This window comes from Trichechus manatus, unplaced genomic scaffold (assembly GCF_000243295.1).
Source record: "Trichechus manatus latirostris isolate Lorelei unplaced genomic scaffold, TriManLat1.0 scaffold00028, whole genome shotgun sequence".
Classification (NCBI taxonomy): Eukaryota; Metazoa; Chordata; class Mammalia; order Sirenia; family Trichechidae; genus Trichechus; species Trichechus manatus.
In genome coordinates this window covers 22,616,880-22,637,248 of record NW_004443964.1, presented here as the reverse complement: position 1 = coordinate 22,637,248, position 20,369 = coordinate 22,616,880, and the positions used below count along the sequence as shown (strand labels likewise).

At 50.9% G+C, this 20,369-nt stretch overlaps 1 protein-coding gene across 1 annotated transcript; it reads left to right on the top strand.

Annotated features, from left to right (window-relative positions):
- Positions 1–2,709: 2,709 nt before the first annotated feature.
- Positions 2,710–19,974, top strand: CD300LG (CD300 molecule like family member g). Its single transcript, XM_004374452.1, has 7 exons — positions 2,710–2,749; positions 3,627–3,962; positions 8,722–8,823; positions 9,620–9,890; positions 11,340–11,462; positions 13,915–13,966; positions 19,861–19,974. The coding sequence occupies exons 1-7, from the start codon at positions 2,710–2,712 to the stop codon at positions 19,972–19,974; spliced, it is 1,038 nt and encodes a 345-aa protein (XP_004374509.1).
- Positions 19,975–20,369: the final 395 nt, after the last annotated feature.

Genomic DNA, 20,369 nt, shown 5'->3' with positions numbered 1-20,369 from the left:
CCCCTCTGCTTTCCCACCCTATGGTGGCAAGGCACCTCCCAGGCTACTGGCAGGAAGCAGAGCACAAGTGTGCTCTCCTCTCAGACTCCCAAACCCACCAGGGGGGCCTATCTGCTGTCCCCCTATTGTCCACCCCAGCACATGGCATGAAGGGTGGGACCAGGTGTAGGTCCCCTCAACCAGGCTCACATCAGCACCTCACTCTATGCCCTCCTCCCCAATTCTCGCTCTAGTCCCCAGCCTGGAGAATTTATTTCTAGTGGATTCCTCAAGCCTAGCTCCTGGGCTAGGCATGGGGCTGGTGAGGTGGGGCTGGTGAGCTGTGGAGGAAGGGTCTTAGAGTATGCATGAAGGAAGCAGGGATGGCCCTGTTAGACCCAACCCCTTCTCGATATATGAATGAACATTTTGGTAGCACCTCCTCTACTCTCCCAAAATGACAATCATAAATAAAATGCCTTCCCACACACTTGATGTTTTAAAACCACACTATAACACCTGAGCTATAATAAGAGGAAAAATAAAAGGAAAACCGTTTATAATCAAATAACACATATTTCAAAATGTCAATGCTCAGGCCCCGTAACGCTAGAAAAGAGAATGAACTGTCACATCCTTGTCCCTTTTAATAGTAAATAAGTTGGGATTTAAGAAAAGTAAGCAGATCAGAAAGCATTCTGTATAAGGACAAAAAAAAAAGAAAAAGAAAGAAAGAAAGCAGAGATATACGATGACATGCTAGAATCAATATTATTTTAATCTGCATTTTGAAAACTGCAGAAACCAACTATGTTTTGTAGCTGGTACTTGTAAAAGGGAGTCAGGTTCTAGGTCAAGATCATCGTAACAAGTCTCTCACCCACATGAATGTCTGGGACACTGGAAAAGTTGTGCGTATAGAATGCGGACGATTCTTCCTGCAGACTGTCTCAGGCTTTGCAGGATGTCCACATCCCTGTCCCCGCCGATCAAATGCCAGTAGTGCCCCCAGTCATTGTGAAACAAAAACACATCCTCCTGTATTACCAAAATCACACACGTGCACACACACACACACTATCACGTGCGTGTGCACTCACACACACACACACACACACACACACACACTCTCCCCTCCCAGAACCACTGAGTTAAGCTTCAAAATATTAATTGGCCAAGTGGGTAAAATTCCAACAGCACATATGGAAGGACATATGCCAGAATGTTGTCAGTGGTTTTCTAAGGGAGACTGGGGATTGCAGGGAACTTTCCAATTCTTTTTTTACATTTCTATATTGTATGGAATTTTGCTTACAACCTGTATGAACTTTGCAATTGGAAAAACCATGGAGCTTTTTAGAAAGTAATGCGGGATTCCCTCTAGCATGCGTGTTTGGTTTGTTCCTCTCAAGGAAGATTCAGATCTGTGGTAGGGAAACCATTGATTCATTTTTTAAAATGCCAAGACAGCTCAGCCCGCTTGGGGACAGCAGCTTTGCAGGGCGGCCTGCAGATGGCTCCAGGGTATCCAGCTCAGCCCAGCCCTGCAGCTTCCCTGCACTCCTGCCTGCACTGCCGCCCATGGACAATGGCGATACTGCGCTCTCCCAGAGGCTATGGGAGTGGAGGGACAGGAGCCCCTAACCTTTGTGCAATTGACCCCTTGGCAGTCTGGTGAAGCTTAGGGACCTCTTCTTAGAATAATGGGCTTTAAATGTATAAAATAAAATACATATGCTTAAAAGGAAACCAATAATATTGAAATGGATATCAAAATATTTTTAATTGCTTAATGTAGTAATAAATGTGCCTCTTATTGTTGTTTTTGTTAGTGGTTGTCAAGTCAATTCCAACTCATATCCACCCCATGTGACAGAGTAGAACTGTCCCCATTGAGTTTTCTAGGTTGTAATTTTTACAGAGCAGATCACCAGGTCTTTCTCTCATGGAGCCGCTGGGTGGGTTTGAACTCCCCACTTTTTGGTTAGCAGCTGAGGGCTTAACCATTGCACCATAACCAGCTCTAGTGGCAGGTCTAATAGCTACAGTGATTTTCCATGGCATGAGCATACACGATATCATCAACAACTTGATGTGATAAAGTCTGATTTTTATTGGTGACAAAGTCACAGGCACTACCAACACCTTCCTCAGAATGAAAAGCTAACTGTCAGTTACCACCACGCCACCAGTTGCTGTGGAGCCCATCTCCAACTCATGGCAACCCTATGTGTGTCAGAGTAGAACTCGGCTCCATAGGGTTTTCAGTAGCTGATTTTTCAGAAGTAGATCACCAGGCCTTTCTTCCAAGGTGCCTCTGGATTGACTCAAACCTCTCAGGTAGCAGCCAAACAGATTAACGTTTGCACCACCCAGGGACTCCATATTTTAGAAGTTAGTAAAAGCCAAGACATAATTTTTTCTGTTGCAAGTTCATGGACTCCCTGAATTCCCCTCACAGACCCCTGGGTGCATGAACCATGTGTTAAGTCCCCAGAAGAATCTAGGGTTTAGATCTAGAGACTGGAAGAAGCACTTCTGAGGGTTTAGGCCAGGGAGGATCAGCTGGAGTTGGCTCAGGGAGCAGTAGGGAATTCACCACACAGGGCCTCCCTGCACAGCCCCTCCCCTCCTTTCTTAGTCCTGCCTCTGGAAGAAGTTAAAGCCAGCGACAGCAGGGAGAGAAGTCACACTTTCTGGCGTCTGTACCCGCGGTGTCCAGAGCCCACAATGTGGCTCCTCTTGCTGTGGGGCTGCCTCCTGCTCCCAGGTGAGATGGGGGTGGGCCGTGCGTGGGAAGGAAGGGGGTCTCACGTCCTAGCCCACCCCAGAGGACCTCCTGGACGTGTATTTCCTTTCCTCAAAGCCCATGTGGTAGTGACCATGTCCATGCCTCCTGGCTTCACCCCATGCTACCTGTCCTCAGCCTCCTGAGCCTCAGCGAACCTAGAACCTGCTCCCGGGAGATCCCAGGTTTTCCCTATGGGTTCCGGTCTGCCCTCGTTGCCTGGCTGTGGGGGTGGCTTTATCTCCCTATTCTCCCTACTCTGTGCCAAGACTGGAGGCAGAAAGACACCGCTGTGGATGTCCCATTAAACTCAGCAAATATTTATTGAACCTCCGAGAGATAAAGAATTACTTCATTTCATCAATTCACAGGCCTGTTTTTTTCATTGTTGTTGGTTGTTTTTTACCTTTTAACATCTGAAAGCAGGACGCATCTTACAACTGTCAGTTGTTCCATTAGCAGTTTGTTTTCCTATTGGAACATAAAATTAGGGTGTGTCTTACATATGGTGACATCTTAAATTCAGTGAAATAGGATATCGTCACTTATAGATGAATAACTCAGAGGCCCAGAGAAGTCAAGCGACTTCCCTAGATCACACAGCTACTAAGTGGCAGTGCTGGGATTCAAACTCCCGTTTGTCTGAATCTAGACACTGCCCTCCTTCAATACGCCAGGTGTAGGAAAACAGCAACAGCCCTGGGTACCCCGGAAGGAGAGGGATCTGGTTCACAAGGCTGCCCCCAGAAGGGGGTGACCGAGGAAAGCCTGCCTTCCTCCCCGTGAATCGGGAACATCTGGTCTTAACTCGGGACGTCGATCCAGCAGATTCCGACCTCCAACCGTGCTGTGGTTTCAGGATCTACAGCCCTGGAGGGTCCGAAGGAGATCAGTGGGTTTGAAGGTGACACGGTGTCCGTGAGGTGCTCCTACAGGGAGAAGCTGAAGAGGAACCAGAAATACTGGTGCAGGATGGGCGGTATCTTCATCTCCCGCTGCTCTGGCACCATCTATGCGGGAGAAGACGGCCAGGAGGTGGCATCGGGCAGGGTATCCATCCGCGACAGTCTCCAGGAGCAGGCGTTCACCGTGACTCTGAGGAACCTCACCCTGGGGGATGACGGGAAGTACTGGTGTGGGGTCACACGACTGGGCTTCGATGAGACTCTCCTGGTGACTCTGGTCGTCTTTCCAGGTAATAAATGTCTCTACTTCCCCCGGCTGGGGGACAAGGGGTGGGGAGTGTAAGAGGGAGGGGCAGGTCATCAGAGGTAGACGCGGTTTCGCACCAACTTCGCTGGGTATCTGGAAGATTCTGTGAGATCATGCAGGTCAAGTGCTCACAGCTCTGATGCAGACTGTGTGTCGTGAGTCCTAGCTGTTCTTTCGCTCCTGCTGCCCAAGGTCACACTGATAGTAGGTGGCAGAGTGGGATTGAACCTACATCTGTCAGACTCCACCTTCAGAGTCTTTGCTCTCTACCCAGATGTGTGAGATGTAGATTGCTATGGGCTGGGGACAAGATGGACATCCCAGGGAATAAAAAAGACTCCCTCCCTGGAGTCAGAGATGTTCCTCAGGACTGGAGTCAACCATTGCTACATCCCAGACCCACCCACAGCGTCACCCAAGCCATGGCCACACTGGCCTCACTCTCCTTGTGACCTCAGTTCTCCCTCTCAGCCTCCTATCCCCAGATTTTAATTCTCAGGGACAGGTGCTGGGAGTGCCTGGGAACCACCCTCTGGAAGGATAGATAGATAGACAGATGCCATCCAGTCAACTCTGACTCATAGCAACGTTGACCTTAGGTATAACAGAACGAAGCATTGCCCGGTCCTGGATCATCCTCACCAGTGCTGGCATGTCTGAGTCTATCATTGTAGCTATTGTGTCAATCCACCTCACTGAGGGTTTCCCTTGCCCTCGCTGGCCCTCTGATTCAGCACACATGATGTCCTCCTCCAGTGATTGATCGCACCTGATGATATGTCCAAAGCCAGCAAATTGGACAGTGTTCTGTTGTGATCCATAAGATTTTCGTTGGCTAATTTTCAGAAGTAGATTGCCAGACCTTTCTTCCTATTCCATCTTAGTCTGGAAGCTCCAGTGAAACTTGTTCACCACGGGTGACCCTGCTGGTATTTGAAATATACTGATGGCATAGCTTCCAGCATCACAGCAACATGCAAGTCTATACGGTACAACAAACTGACAGACTGGTGAGCTTGTTGGGCTGGGGGACTCTCAAGGGCTGGGGCTGGAGCTGTGGGGCCCAGGCAGGGGGCGGAGCACCTCTCTAGATGCCCAGAACTCTACCTGGGCTGCTGAGCTGAGTAGAAGGAAGCCAGAGAGGGGCCAGGAAGTGGGCAGCCCCAGTCTGCCAGGCAGTGAGGACGAAGTAAGGCTTTGTATCCCCATTTCACAGATGGGGGATTGAGGCTCCGAGAGACACATGCTTTACCCATGTTCTCACAGCAGGAAGTGGTGGAGCCAGGATTCAAACGCAGGTTTTTTCTGGCTTTGGAGTCAGCTCTTTTCCTCTGCTAGTCTCGTAACTGGGGCCCGTCCCCACCACCAGCTCCACGGGTTCTTATTTTAATTCAGGGAAATAAATTTAAACTCATCAAGTAATCACAGCAGCATCAAAACCACATTGAACCTATTCTCCATTATTCACAGGATTCTCTGGTCCCTTCCAATTCTTGTCTGTATTCAGACTTCATTTTTCCCTAAACTCTGTGTGTATCAGAGTAGAACTGCACTCCATAGCGTTTTCAATGGTGGATTTTTCAGAAGTAGATTCCCAGGCCTTTCTTCTAAGGTGCCTCTGGGTGGACTCAAACCACTAACCTTTCGGTTAGCAGCCAAGCACATTAACTGTTTGTACTACCTAGGGACAATTTTTACTTAGTTGTGATCAGTTTTACCTACATTTAGGGTCTCTTTTTTTGTTCTTCCTTAATTCTTACTCTTATTTGTAATTATTTATTTGTGTATGACATATACACGAATAACTAATTTATATTATTATATAATCCTCCTGTATCAGACCTTGTTGGCCTCTCTCTGATGACAGTTGGGATATTGAAAATGACGGAGACTGTCATGGATTGAATTATGTCCCCCAAAAAATGTGTGTATCAATTTGGCCGGGCCATGATTCCTGGTATTGAGTGATTTTCCTATACGTTGTAAATCCTGCCTCTATGATGTTAATGAGGGAGGATGGGCGCCAGTTGTGTTAGTAAGGCAGGACTCAGTCTACAAGATTGGACTGTGTCCTGAGGCAATCTCTTGAGATATAAAAGAGAGAAGTGAGCAGAGAGACAGGCGGAACTCATACCACCGAGAAAGCAGTGCCGGGAGCAGAGCGTGTCCTTTGGACCCGGGGTCCCTGCGCAGAGAAGCTCCTAGTCCAGGGGAAGACTGATGAGAAGGCTGACAGAGAGAGAAAGCCTTCCCCTGGAGCTGATACCCTGAATTTGGACTTTTATCCTACTTTACTGTGAGGAAATAAGTTCGTCTTTGTTAAAGCCGTCCACATGTGGTATTTCTGTTATAGCAGCACCCGATGACTGAGACAGAGACCAATTAATGGTAGTGGTGTGAAGGCACTGGTGGTTCAGTGGTAGAATTCTTGCCTTCCAGGGGAGAGACCTGGATTTGATTCCTGGCCAATACACCTCATGCACAGCCACCACCTGTCTGTCATTGGAGGCTTGCATGTTGCTATGATGCTGAATAGATTTGAGCGGAGCTTCCAGACTCAGACAGATTAGGAAGAAAGGCCTGGCAATCTGCTTTCAAAATGAGCTAGTGAAAACCGTATGATCACAACAATACAACCTGAAACTGGTTATGGGGATGGCGCAGGACCGGGCAGCATTTTATTCTGACTCAACGAAGGCAGCAAACAGCAACAACAATGGCAGTGGTTGCCGGTAAATGTTTTAACACCCTGCTCGGCCAGGGGGAGGAGCTCTGATTTGTGGTGTTTGACGATTTCTGTGGTGTAAATGCTTCTCCCATGACCAATTTCCTGCCTCCAACGGCTGCCAAGATTTGTGAAAATTTACAATCAGCCCTCATGAGCCAGCATGAACCAACTTCAGCTAAGGGAGAGACATTGCAAGGATTTCTAGGAAGATCAGGAATAAGACAAGTGTGCCACTCTCCTGTCTTTTATCCATCATTGCCTGGAGGCCCTAGACGATGAAATAGGACAAGACAAAGAAGTATAAATATTGGAAAGGAAAAGATAAATACTCTTTGTTTGCAGAAGATTTGATCATCTACTTAGTAAATCTGAGACTAAACTGACCTAGTATTAGAACAGAGGATGGTGGAGGAAGGGGGAGGATCCAGGGTGGTACGTAAGTCAGGACAGACTGGGGAGGTGACTGATGGACATGGGGATGCTGGGGGAGCTTGGCGGCGCCAGGGGTTTAGCCACAACAGGTTTCTGTCCACTGTGCTGGTCCTGGCCTTGTGCTGGGCACAGAGAGTAGGCCTTTTGCCTTCAAGGAGTCCCAGCCTAGTGGGGGAGACCCAGTAAACAAGTTGTTGTTGTCAGCTGCCATCGAATCTCCCCGACTCATGGCGACCCCATGCCCAACAGAGTGAAACACTGCCTGGTCCTGCTCCAGCCCAACAATCGGTTGTAGATCCGATAATGTTCCATTGTGATTCACAGGGTTCTCATTGGCTGATTTTCGGAAGAGATCGACAGGCCTTTCTTCCTAGTCCATCTTAGTAAACAAGTAATCACGGCATAATGGAGTATAAGTTCTATTGGAGGCGTGCACGGGGTGCTGGGGGAACACAAAGGAGAAAGGGATTTGCTCCTTTTGAGGAAGGCGTTAGGGAGGTGGCGACTTTTGAGCTGGGTGCTGAAGAACAGTGTCTTAGTCATCTAGTGCTGCTGTAACAGAAATACCACAAGTGGATGGCTTTAACAAAGAGAAGTTTATTCTCTCACAGTCCAGTAGGTTACAAGTCCAAATTCAGGGTGTCACCTGCAAGGGAAAGCTTTCTGTCTGTGTCAGCCCTGGAGGAAGGTCCTTGTCATCAGTCTTGCCTTGGTCTGGGAGCATCTCCGCGCAGGAGCCTCAGTTCCAAAGGACACACTGTGCTCCCAGTGCTGCTTTCTTGGTGGTATGAGGTCCCCCTATCTCTCTGCTCACTTCTCTCTCTTTTTGTATCTCGAAGGAGATTGGCTTAAGACACTATCTAACCTTGTAGACCTTATCAATATAACTGCCACTAATCCATCTTATTACATCATAGTGATAGAATTTACAACACACAGGGAAATCACATCACACGACAAAATGGTAGATCATACAATACTGGGAATCATCACCTAGCCAAGTTGACAGATATTTTTGGGGGACACAATTCAATCCATGACAAACAGGAAAGGCATTGGCTGAAGAGGAACAGCATGCCTAAGGCACGGAGGACGCTTAATTGGGAGTGGAGGGCAGCTCTGAATGGCTAGAGCACTGGCTGGGGAAAGAGGTAAAGCTGCCAGGGTGGGTTGAAGCCTGAGTTTGCAAGGCCTTGAAAGGCATGCTAAAGAGTTTGAATGTCATCTTATAGGTACTGGGGAGCCGTTAACTGTTCTGTAGCAGGGAGTGATGAGATTCAATATATTTTTCACAGACAAAACTGGCATCAGTGTGAAGGATGGGAAGGGGCAGGTTGGGAAGCAGTGGGGTGCAAGGAAGAGGAAGGCCTGAGCTAAGCTTGAGGCCAAGGAGACTTCGAGGAGGCGAACACCACTGCTCAACTGGAATCCACCACCCTTGGCTCATGATTGGCTGAGGGGAGAAGATGGAGCTGCTCTGAGATGGGCATGGGAAAGCTGCTGACTGCTCCCAAGGAAAGGAAGCTGGTTCACAGAGGCAATGTGGGGCCTCCCCTGAGGCCAGCCTCTCCCTTTCCTCTAGGGCCCTGCTGTCCTCCCTCCCCTCCTCCCCGCTTCCAGCCTCTTGCTACAAGGAGCTTCCAGCCCAAGGCGAAAGCTCGGCAAACTCAGCCCCCAGAATTGAGTGAGCGAATGAATGGTTCTTCTGTCCCTCCTCCACCCCTTTTTCAAGAAACACCCAGTGAGTATCTACCTGGTGCCTGACACTGTGTTTTGTGACCACTCAGCTACCCCCACAAGCCTGGGAGCTGGAATGTCCAGCTGAGGGCAGAGAATGGAGGAGGCTCAGTGGAGTTGGGTCCCTCACTCAAGGTCACCCAGGAAGTGGCAGAGCCAGGAAGTGGACACAGCCTGACCATGAAGCTCATGCTTTGTCTGCTCCACTCGGGGTCTACGGGGCAAGCAGGAAGGGCCAGGCTCAGGCCCTGACCTCAGGCTCCATCCCAGCCACCCTGTCCTGTCCAGCTCTGTGGCTGGTGAAGGGAGCCAAGGCCTTAGGAGGCATAGATGGTGGCACATGATGGTGATTTAAAACTTACTCTTCTGGTGAGGGAGGAGGGGACAATTGTCCAGGATGGTAGGGGATGGAAGAAAGGTAGCTACATGCGTGGTCACTGGAATGGGTCATGAGGTAGGGGCAGGGGCATGATTGTACCTCCTCACAGAGAGAATAGTTTGTGGGCACAAAAAGGGGTGGAAACTTATGTGCAGCGTAGGGTGTGCCTAATATATGGTCTGCTTGTTCAAACTGGCCTCATTTAGGCTTCTGCTTGCTTAGTGGGGGTGTCCTTTAGCTGGGGCTTCTCTGAGAAATTGGTCCTGTGGAGGCTAGGGTTTAGGAGTCAAGGGTCAGAGGTCTGGGGATGCTGGGGTTTTCAAGGGTCAGGGAAACCGCCGAGGCATTGCTTTTGGACTTGTAGCTTCTCCCGGTCTCCACCTGAGAGTCACCACAGCCAAGCAGGGGAAGACAGGGGCCGAGGCCCCTCCATATACAGAGACCTCCCTGTACCCACACACAGGACACTCTCTATACACAGGAGCCTCTCATGCAGTGACCTCTCCTCATGCAGCGACCTCTCCTCACGCAGAGACCTCTCCTCATGCAGGGAGCTCCCTCCTGGCCACACAGCTGGACTCCACCTCGGCAAAAGGCACCAGCCCCATCCCCAGCAGCAGCAGCTCCAAGTCCAGGTGAGCCCCAGGTGGCCAAGGTCACCCTTCTGACTGTCACTAAACCATAGGTTCCTTTGTGCAAATAAGAACCTGACGCCCCTTCTTCCAGGTGGACGTAGGATCTTATCATAGCCCCAGCTTGGGGTTCAGAGGGCAGGCTGGAATTCAGCCCCCACTTACTACCTCAGCAGGGCTCTTGAGCAGTGAACGACCTGCACTACAGGAAGCAGCAGCCCTGTTGCCCTGGACTCATAGGCCTCCCTCCACCAAGTTGGAGAGTACAACCATGGCCCTAGTCCCTCTCCCTGTCCTGGCCACAGGGGACAGCTACCCCAGTTCAATAGCTTTTGTCTGAACACTTTGTACTGGGCCCTGTGCCAAGCATTAAGATATGGAACCTAAAAAAAAAATTGAAAAGTAAAAATGAAAGCACCAGACTTAGCCAACTGGAGTTTCCAGCCTGAAGGAGTGGTTCTCGGGGGTTGTAATTGCACTTGGTTACTGACATCCAGGTAACTGTTGGCAGGTTCAGACCTATCTGCAAGTGTCTCCTGGGGCCCCTTGCATACCAGTTGGGCAAACACATGGGCTGACCAGATGTTGGGGTCCCTGGTGCCCTCTGAGGTCCTTCAGAGAGAGAAGGAGAAGGGATGTGACTGGGACTCAGAATAAGAATGCTGTGTTGCCCAGTGTGACAATGATATCAACCAGTACAGGTCATTGAGAATGGCCCAGTGTACCACTGCCCTGAGCTCAGACCCCAGCTGTGTGAGTTGCTTAATCTCTTCAAGTGTCAGTTCCTCCTGTGTGAAATCAGACCAGTCCTATCTAAGTAAACAGTGGTCGTGAAAATTAACAGCTAACACTGGCACTAGCTTAACTTGTGTCAGGCACTGTGCTAAGCTCATCCAAACACATTTAATTCTCACAACAACCCTCTAAAGTCTTATTGTTGTTGTTAGTTGTTGATTCCGACCCATGACGACTCCATGTGTGCGGAGTAGAACTGCTCCAGAGGGTTTTCAAGGCTCTGACCTTTCAGAAGCAGATCACCAGGCTTGTCTTCTGAGGCACCTCTGGGTGGGTTGGAACAGCCAGACTTTCAGCTGGTAGTTGAGCACTTAACTGATTGCACCACCCAGAGACCCGAAGTCTTATTATCATCTCCATTTTATAGAGGAGGAAATTGACGTCCTAGGAGGTTAAGTCACTTGCCCAAATCACCCATCTAGGATGAGGTGGAGCCTGGGTCTGAACCCAGGTGGCTGGCTTCAGAGTCTGCACTAATTAAATAAAATAATGCATGTCAAGTGCCAACAGCAGTAAATGCCCCTCAAATCTTTGCTGGACTGAATTGGGCTTCACGCTGGGATTGGTTTTCCCAGCCCTGTGCCTGAGAGACCCCAAAGACCATAGACTCCGGCTTATCTGGTGACAGCCACTGGGACCCTCCCATCTCGCCCCCAGGGTGTCCATCCCAATGGTCCGCATGTTGGCCCCAGTCCTGGTGCTGCTGGCCCTTCTGCTGGCCACAGGGCTGGCTGGCCTCGGCAGCCACGTGCTCCGCTGGAAGAAAGAAGGTGAGCAAGGGTGGGTGGGAGGCGGTGGGTGGCTCTCAGCTGGGAACCTCTCTGAGACCCACAGCTTCCTTGTCTAGTCCCCAAGAGACCTTGTGGGCCTCAGTGTCTCCAGCTGAGATACAGGCATCAGGAGCCAGCTCCTCCCTTCCAAGGGAGCCACGAGGCAATAAACATGAGGAAAAAGCAATCCCAATGTGAGAATACGAACATAAGGGATTTTCAGCTTCCTGTCCAGGTTCATCAGTCACTTCTGTCCCAGTCAGTCCCAGCGAATCCATCTCCAGGCTCTGCAGGTTCAGCCCTTTGCCGGGGGGCTGACCACTGGGTAACACTGAACAAAGCCCTTGAACTTGAGCAGGATGAATATTGTGGCCCCACGTCTGCCACCAGGTCTCTAGAGGTGCTCAGACCCTTCCATAGGCTTGGTTTCAAATCCCAGCTCTGCTACTCTTTAGCTGTGTAACCTTGGACAAGTCACCTAACCTCCCTGAGCCTCAGTTTCCTCAGATCACGGATACACATGATTTCTGCATCACAGGGATATTATGGGCAGCTCTGTGCAACGGGAATAGAACGCAAGCCACATATGTAATTTAACATTTTCTAGTAGTGTCATTAAAAAGGGAAAAAAGAAACAGGTGAGGTTAATTTTAACAATATAGTTTATTTAACGCCATATATACGACATTATCACTTCAACATGGAATCGACATAAAAAATTAGTTATGATACATATTCTATATTCTTTTTTTTTCTAAATCTGGGGTGTATTTTACACTTACAGCACAGTTCACCTCAGAGTAGTCACATTTCCAGCGCTCGATGGCCTCATGTGGCTCGTAGCCCCGTATTGAGCAGCACAGATTATGAGGGTTAACAGAAATAACGATAATAAGAGCTAGCGTGTGCCAGGTACTGTTCTGCAGGTTTACATTGTTTATCTCTTTTAATCTCCTCTGTGGAGGAGTTAGGAACTATTTATTACAAAAAAAAAAAAAAAAACATTGCCGTCAAGTCAATTCTGACTCATAGTGACCCTATAGGACAGAGTAGAACTGCCCCATGGGGTTTCCAAGGAGTGGCTGGTGGATTCAAACTTTCGACCTTTTGGTTAGCAGCCGTAGCTCTTAACCATTGCGCCACCAGGGCTCCACTTATTACAAGTACCCCCATTTTACAGGGAAGGAAATTGAGGTACAGAGAAGTTAAACAGTTTGTCCAGTGTTGCGCAGTTAGGAAGTGGTGGAGCCAGGAGGATGTGTGCAAAAGCACTTTATAAATTGGCAAGTGTCATCCCAATGAAGGTGGCCAGGGGTCCTCGTGTAACTCTGAGGAAGAAACCCCACCCTAGTAAGAGCTGGGCTTAGGCCTGAGAACTTGGCCTGCCCTGACAATGGGAAGGCCTGGCCTAGTTCTGGGAAAGGCCAGCTCTTCACTCTGCAGCCCCAAGAGAGTCCTCCCCAACTGTCTGATATGGCCCAATCTCCTCTCCTCAACCAGAGGTCTCCATGCAGCTGAAGCCCATCAAAGCTGCTCACCCTCAGACCTGCCCCAGCCTCTTGGCATCCCTGCAGGGCTTACCAGAACAGAGCCATCTGCAGGTGCTGAGAGGTGGTTGGTCACTGCCCTCTTGGCTGTGGCTAGGCACCTCCCAAGGGGCCATGTGGCCTCTGAGGGGTCAGCAGCAGACCCTGCCCTGGATCCTTTGAGTTTCCCAGGGCCCATGTGTGACCAAGGGGCTCCAGCTCCATCCCTTGCACAGCAGACAGTTCTGCCTGCTTCCCCAGGCCCCCTCAGAGGAGTCTGGAGGGAGCATCCAGGGCGGGAGCATGCCTGGTCACAACCTCAGGGCCTCTTAGAACCTTGCTTCTCAAACTGTGGTCCCCAACTAGCAGTGGCATCCCCTGGGAGCCTATTAGGAATGCAGACTCTCAGACCCCAGCTCCAGACCTGCTGAATTAGAATCTTCATTTTAGTATTTCCAGGGGCCTGTGTGCACATTAGGGAGCCCTCGTGGCACAGTGGTTAACCACTTGGCTGCTAACCGAAAGGTCAGCAGTTCGAACCCACCAGCCACTCCGCTCTTTATGCTTTCATAACGATCACAGCCTCGGAAACCCTATGGGGGCAGTTCTACTCTGTCCTATAGGGTCGCTATGAGTTGGAATCAACTTGCTGACAATGTGTGCGTATACTAAGGTTAAGAAGCCCGGCCTTGGCACACAGCATTCCTTCTTCAGCCAGTCTCTGGCAAGACACAGGGGCTGTCCATGGCACTGACCTCAGAGGCTGGGTCATTGCCAAGGGGCTAAGCTGTAAGGGGCTTCTATGTCCAACCTGTCCTACCAACTCCCTCTGCAAAGCCCCTGTTTGCAAGGGGGCCAGCTCACCTCTCTGGGAGCAGCTGCAGGCTACTCCTGGCTGCTCCCGATCTCCAGGTGTTTCTCCTGGGTCTCTCTCAGCTCACTGGCCATGGAGACAGAGAAGAACCAGAAGGTCCACCTCCCACACTTGGTAAGGAAGGAGGTAGGCTGAAGCCCAAGCTCAGATCCCCTTGGGCCTGGAAGTCAGGCCTCCTGGGCCCTGCCTCTGTGTCTTCCCACCTGCCCCTCTGTGTCTGACCTGACCTAGAGGTCGGGCTTGCTTCCCGAGATCAGCCCACCAGGTGTGAGCCAGCTGCAGTGAGTGCCCACCCCCACCCGTCTCCTACCAGGGCCAAGGCTGGAGGAGGAGTAGCAGAAGGAGCTATGTGAGTGTCCTCTTCCCCAGGCCCAGTGCCCTCTTCCTGCCCCCCTTTAATATCAGAGAACCACAGAGCTAGACCCAGAGCGGACCTTTGAGATCATCTAGTCCAGTGGTTCTCTAAGTTTGGCACAAACCCCCTCTCAGAACACCCAGGGGTTTGCTGTTGGAAACGCAGTCTCCTGGAACCTTGCCCCCAAAACTAAATTGGAACCTCTAAGGAGGGGGCCCAGGAACCTGCATTTTAAATTCTGTCTTAGGGAACTCTGACAGCACCCCAAAGTGTGACAATAGAGTCTAGTCTGCTTTTGCAGAAGAGGAAACTGAGGCCCAGAGAGGGTAAAAGTCTCACCCAACGTAACACAGCAGGCGGTGGCCCAAGTGGAAGGTAGGACCCAGATCTGCCCACTCGCATTTCTCCTTTTCTGGAACACTCTGAGATGTGCCTTCCTTGGCTACCTCACTGAAGGTGGCACTTTGAGGAACAGGGGGCCGAGGAAATGGGTGTCTCTGTGCCCATCTTCCTGGAGAGGGGAACCTACCCAAGGCCACCTGCTCTAGGGCCCTTCCCTGACCCCTGCAAGAAGAGACTGTCCCCTCCCACCCTACTCCTCCGGCAAATCACAATTCAGGAAACCGAAGCCCCATCTGCCTCGCCCAGCCCTCCCACCCCACGGGTCCTCTTCCCTCAGTTATTTACAGAGATGCCTTCACTCCAGTTCCCTCAAACGTGGGGGCAGGAAAGGCGGGCTGCTACTCCCTTCTTTCCTGGCGCCAGTGAAGACAAAAGACTCAGACCTATTGCCCCTGCCAGGGAGGGGTTGGAATGGGAGTGGGATGTCGGCCTTGGCTTAGGAAGCAGCTGTTGTTGTCTCAGGAAGCTCCACAAGGCCAAAGGCGGTGGAAGGCAGTGAGGTAAAAGTCACGGCCAGGGGAGGAGCTGCCAGCGACCATCTTCAGAGCGTGGCCTCCTGGCTGTGGTCCTGGGGCCACGGGGCTCGCCCCCACCCAGCTCCAGAAGAGGGGCTGGGGTGTGAGGTCTCTGTCCTGCCAAGGGGAGGTCGGGAGGGTACCTGTACGGTGGCATCACAAAGGGGGTGGAGGGGGTGTGGACTGCACTGGATAACGCTGTCAGAGGGCGTGACACCAAAATGACTGTCTATAAAAGTATCCCTGTAGTTAGTTACAACAACAAAAATACTTTTCATAAGCCCAGCTTGCATGTATCAATGTATCTATAAGGCTAAAACTCTATGCTCATTTACTTTTTGAACCTTCTAATGAGCTCCAAGGAGCCCTGGTGGTGCAACGGTTAAGCACGCAGCTGCTAACCGAAAGGTTGGTAGTGCAGACCTGGAGAAGGACATCATGCTTGTAAAGCAGAAGGTCAGCGAAAAAGAGGAAGACCCTCAACGAGATGGATTGACACAGTGGCTGCAACAATGGGCTCAAGCATAGCAACAATTGTGAGGATGGCGCACGACCAGGCAGTATTTCATTCTGTTGTGCACAGGGTCGGCATCTAACAACAACAGGTGCTCCGCGGGAGAAAGACCTGTTGATCTCTTCCTGGAGAGATAACAGCTTAGAAATCCCTATGGGGCAGTTCTACTCTGTCCTAAAGGGTCGCTATGAGTTAGAATTAACTCGATGGCGCCTAACAACAACACATTGTAGCTAGATGGGTGCAGGTTCTTATGGAGCCCCCTGGTGGTGCGGTGGTTAAAGTGCTAGGCTGCTAACCAAAAGGTTGGCAGTTCAAACCCAACAGCCGCTCCATAGGAGAAAGATGTGGCAGTCTGCCTCTGTAAAGGTTTACAGTCTTAGAAACCCTATGGAGCAGTTCTACTCTGTCCTATAAGGTTGCTATGAGTTGGAATTGACTCAACGGCAGCGGGTTTTAACGTGCCCTGGTACGCACTACAAGCAGGTGCTGTTGTTTTCATTGCTGTGGTGCATTTATAGGTGCTGATTTTGTCAAAATTGCAAGTGTTTTAGCTATAATGTGGTAATTAGTATTTGTACACCTATATCAATAACTTTTTTGAGAATGAAGTAGTTAATTAAAGGAAAAGAAGGAGTGATATACAGGAATTATAATTTCTAAGTAACATTAGTACAAAAACCATTACTAAGGATTCTGTATGGTCTGGTGCGGGAGATGGTCCATGGCGGGCGGGTGACACCAACCCTAGTGCCGCCGCTGTGCCTGTATCAGCCATGCTTCCTGCCCTGCTGCCTCCTCTGCCCACTCTGCGAGGGGCTGCCTGGGACTATTTCCTGCCTGAGGCACCTGTCCCCACCCTGATGATGTGGGAGGGGACAGAAGAGGGCAGAGGGGCTCTAGGAGGTGGCCCCTTGTTGTTGGGGGAAGGCTGGAACAGGGTCTCCTAGACCCCAGAAGGTGAGAGGCAGAGTCCTGTACCCAGGGCCAACTGAAGGCTTCTGCTCCTTCTTGGTTGATTTCCCTTTCGGTTTCCCTGTAGTTTTTAGCAGCGTCTGAAGGCAGAGTTGAGGTGTTTTCTTTGCCCACATTCAGGTCAAAGAGAGAAGAGGGAGCTGTACTTGCCCTGCGAGAAAGCCTCAAGGGGGCGTAAACACTCAGAGGGAAGTGTTAGGGGTCAGGCCAGCATCTTCCTTCCCAAGAAGCAATCCTTCCTGTCACTAGAAGGATTGGCCTCCGTCCATTCGTCCATTTACTCCTTTATTGAGCACCTACTGTGTGCCAGGGGCTTGACATATATTATTGAATCTCCGTAACTCCTACACAAAGTAGGTATTATTGCCTCCATTTTACAGATGAGGAAATAGAGGCTCAGAGAGGATAAGTAACTTGCCCACAGTGGCCCAGCCAGAAAGAGGCAGAGTTAGGGGAACTCACTGAGGTCTGTGGGGCTGGCTGCAAAGCCCTGTGCTTCTTCCATTGTCCGCCACATTGGAGTACAAGGGGTATAAAGAATGACACAAAGCCCACAGCCCAAGGCTTCCTCCCCAGACTCAGGAGGGACATCAGTCCATGGCCATGAAAGTGGGAAGAAGTACAAAGGCAGTGACTGCCTGACTTAGGGGAAGCCAATGGCCCCACAGCGGGTGCTGGGCTCAGATCAGCATTCTCTACTTCTTTGCTGCTACTTTTCTAGTGCCTAGAAACAGGGGCTCTCATATATGGCTCGTGTATTGAACAACCCAGAGGAGAGGTACCTTCTGTGCAGAGAAAACTGCCATCACGCTGCTGGAACAGGCCAGAGCGTCCACAGCATGGGCCGGGGACCGAAGAGAGACTGCAGCTACACTGGACATCAGGCTGTGGTCCTGGCCACGGCCTATCTCTATGGTTTGGTCTCTGCCCGTGAGGTTCTTTTCCTCAAACTCAGTCACCTTGAGCAGGGCAACACTTCTGTGGCAGCTAGTGGTCAGTGGTCAGCAGTGGCTGGGTTGTGACCAAATTGCAAAGTTGTAAGTATGGAACTAATGGGAAATGGATCTGGCTTCAGGAGGACAGGGCTGGGAGGGATAAGGGCCACGGGTAACACTGAGCACTTGTGAAATCTCCTTCCCCCATTCTCTTGTTCCCCAAATCACATCTAGCTGGAGGAATTCTGCCCTGATTCTTAAGTTGTCCCCATGAGGCTGAAGATGTCAACAGAGACAGCTCAGACATCTGCCTCTGCCCCATCCCCCCACAGCTGGGGTATTGATGGAGGCAGAGGCCCCCGTTAGCAGACAAGGGACACTGAGACAAAGAGGAAAGTGTGACATGCCCTGCCACATGGCTACATGGTAGGGAAAGAGTTTGGGTGTGGGGTCAAACTGCTGCAAGTACGAATCCCAGCTGAGCCACTTTCCAACTGTGTGACCTCAGGCAAGTTACACTACCTCTCTGAGCCCTAGTTTCCACATCTCACACGGTTGTGATTAGTAACCAGTGAGATGAGACAACTGTAGGTGCCTGGTAAATGGGAGCTTCTTTCTTTGGCTTCAGTACCCATTTGACCGTTGGGGAGGCTCAGCTGGGGGCCTTGGTCTTGGCCGGCTCCAGCCTCTGCTCTGAAGGAGCTGCCCACCTAGCACGGCAAGGGAGTAGGGGACAGGAGGGCCTGGGTTCCTGACCGGAGGACACAGGGGAGCAGCCAGGCCCGATCAGGAGGTGGGCTTCCCTGCCGATCCCGGACTGCCTACCTCCCTTCCCTGGGCCTCAGTTTCTCCATCCTATCGGGCTTCTCGGACTGATGATGTCTTAAGAATCCTTCCTGCACTGTTAGTCAGTGAATCTTCACTCTCTGGCCTATTACAAAGGCAGCAGCCTACAGGTTCTTTCTGCTTAAAGGATTGTTGTTGCCATCGAGCTGATTCCAACTCATGGTGACCCCATGAACACAGACAGAGTAAAACTGCTCCATAGAGTTTTCAAGGCTGTGACGATTTGGAAGCAGGTCGCCAGGCCTGTCTTCCGAGGCACCTCTGGGTGTGTGTGAACCACCAATATTTCAGCTAGTAGTGGAGTGCTTAGCCATTTGGCAGGGGCAGATTAACCAGTAAGCAAGGTACACACGGGCCTACTTGTGCTTACTTACTAATCTGTAGTGCACCATTTCACCTGTTTTTCACATCGTTGATCTTGGTTGTGGTGAAACCCATGTGAAGTCGGGCACTACAGATTAGTAAGTAAGCCCGTGTGTGCCTTGCTTATTGGGTAATCCGTCCCTATGCTTGTACCACCCAGGGGCCTCCACTTAGAGGGTAGAAATAACAATAATGCAAACAAATTAATCATCCCAGGAGCTCCCATTTATTGAGCAATGAGACATTACCGGAACTATTTATTATCACCCTGAGGGCAACATTATTATTTCCATTTTATAGCTGAGGACACTGAGCCTAAGAGGTTAGACGGTTTACCCAGTGTCACACAGAGACACGGGAAGTGGCAATACCAGGACTGGGACCAAGGAGTCTGACTCCAAAGTAGTGTTTTTCTCCTTGCCCGGCCCCCACCTGCCTTGTCCACCCCTTCCCCAGGTGTCCGCCCTCTCTCTCCAGACCATCCCTGCTGCCAAGGCCAGGCTGTTCTGATGGAGTCTGTTATGGGTGCCTGGGAACAAATGGGTCACAGAGTACTCTGTGATCAACCTTTCTGGAACTTCAAGGCCCACTGGGTCTTGTGCCAGCCATAAGCCCTCTGCCCCCCCAACACGGAGATCTGGTGCCTAAGCCAGGTGTGGACAGACTCCATTCTGACAATGTGGGGAAGCGGGAGAGGGTTCTTTCCTCCACATCCCCTCCCCAATCTCTGTTCTCCTGCATCCGCCCACCTTCCCCATCACAAATTCATAGGCCATTCCACCCAGGAAGCCAGGGCTCTTGCCTTCACATCCCCTTTGTCCCCGTCCAGAAAATTCTAGAATAGCTTGTCAGGAAGTTCTGGGCTTAAAGAGCTCTGGGCTGGCAGGATTCCCGTAACTGCAGCCAGAACCTGGCCTGAGGCAATGAGGATGGTCCCTCAGGGGGTGGGTGGATTCGTGGGGTGAATCAAAGCCTGAGGGTTCTGAGGAGGAGACGTTGTTCCTGCGCCTGCAGATGGGCAGAGGCTTGAGACCTGTGACAAAGGTTGGGGTGGACTCTCCCAACTGGACTTTGCTTTTAAACCCTCACTGTTACCTTTACAGACGTCAGAGGAAGAAGAGCCTTCTTCCCAGAACCCCAAGGGGGACAGCATCCCAGTGCCTCCCCACCACTTGTCTGGGGACAAGCTGTTCCACTCAGAGTTCCTTCCTGTCTAGCGCACCCTCCTGGCCAGGCCTGCCATGAAGCTGAACAACCTACTTTGCACTAACTCACACAAGCTTTATGCCACCACCGCAGACTTCATCTGCCCAGATGCCAGGCTCCCCAACCCTCCCCAGCCGAGGCTCTCCTCCTGCCTGCCCCCGGTGACCTGGAAGCATTTGTCAGCCCTGGAGCCTACAGATGGCCACCTCACAGTTCCAGCTGGAGACTTGGACCTCCCTAATACGCTCACGTGCTCAGCTGCTAACCAAAAGGTTGGCGGTTTGAGTCTACCCAGAGAAAGGCTTGTCCACCTACTTCCGAAAAATCAGCCACTGAAAACCCTATGGAGCACAGTTCTACTCTGGCACACATGGAGGGCACCATGAATCAGAGTCAATGTGATAGC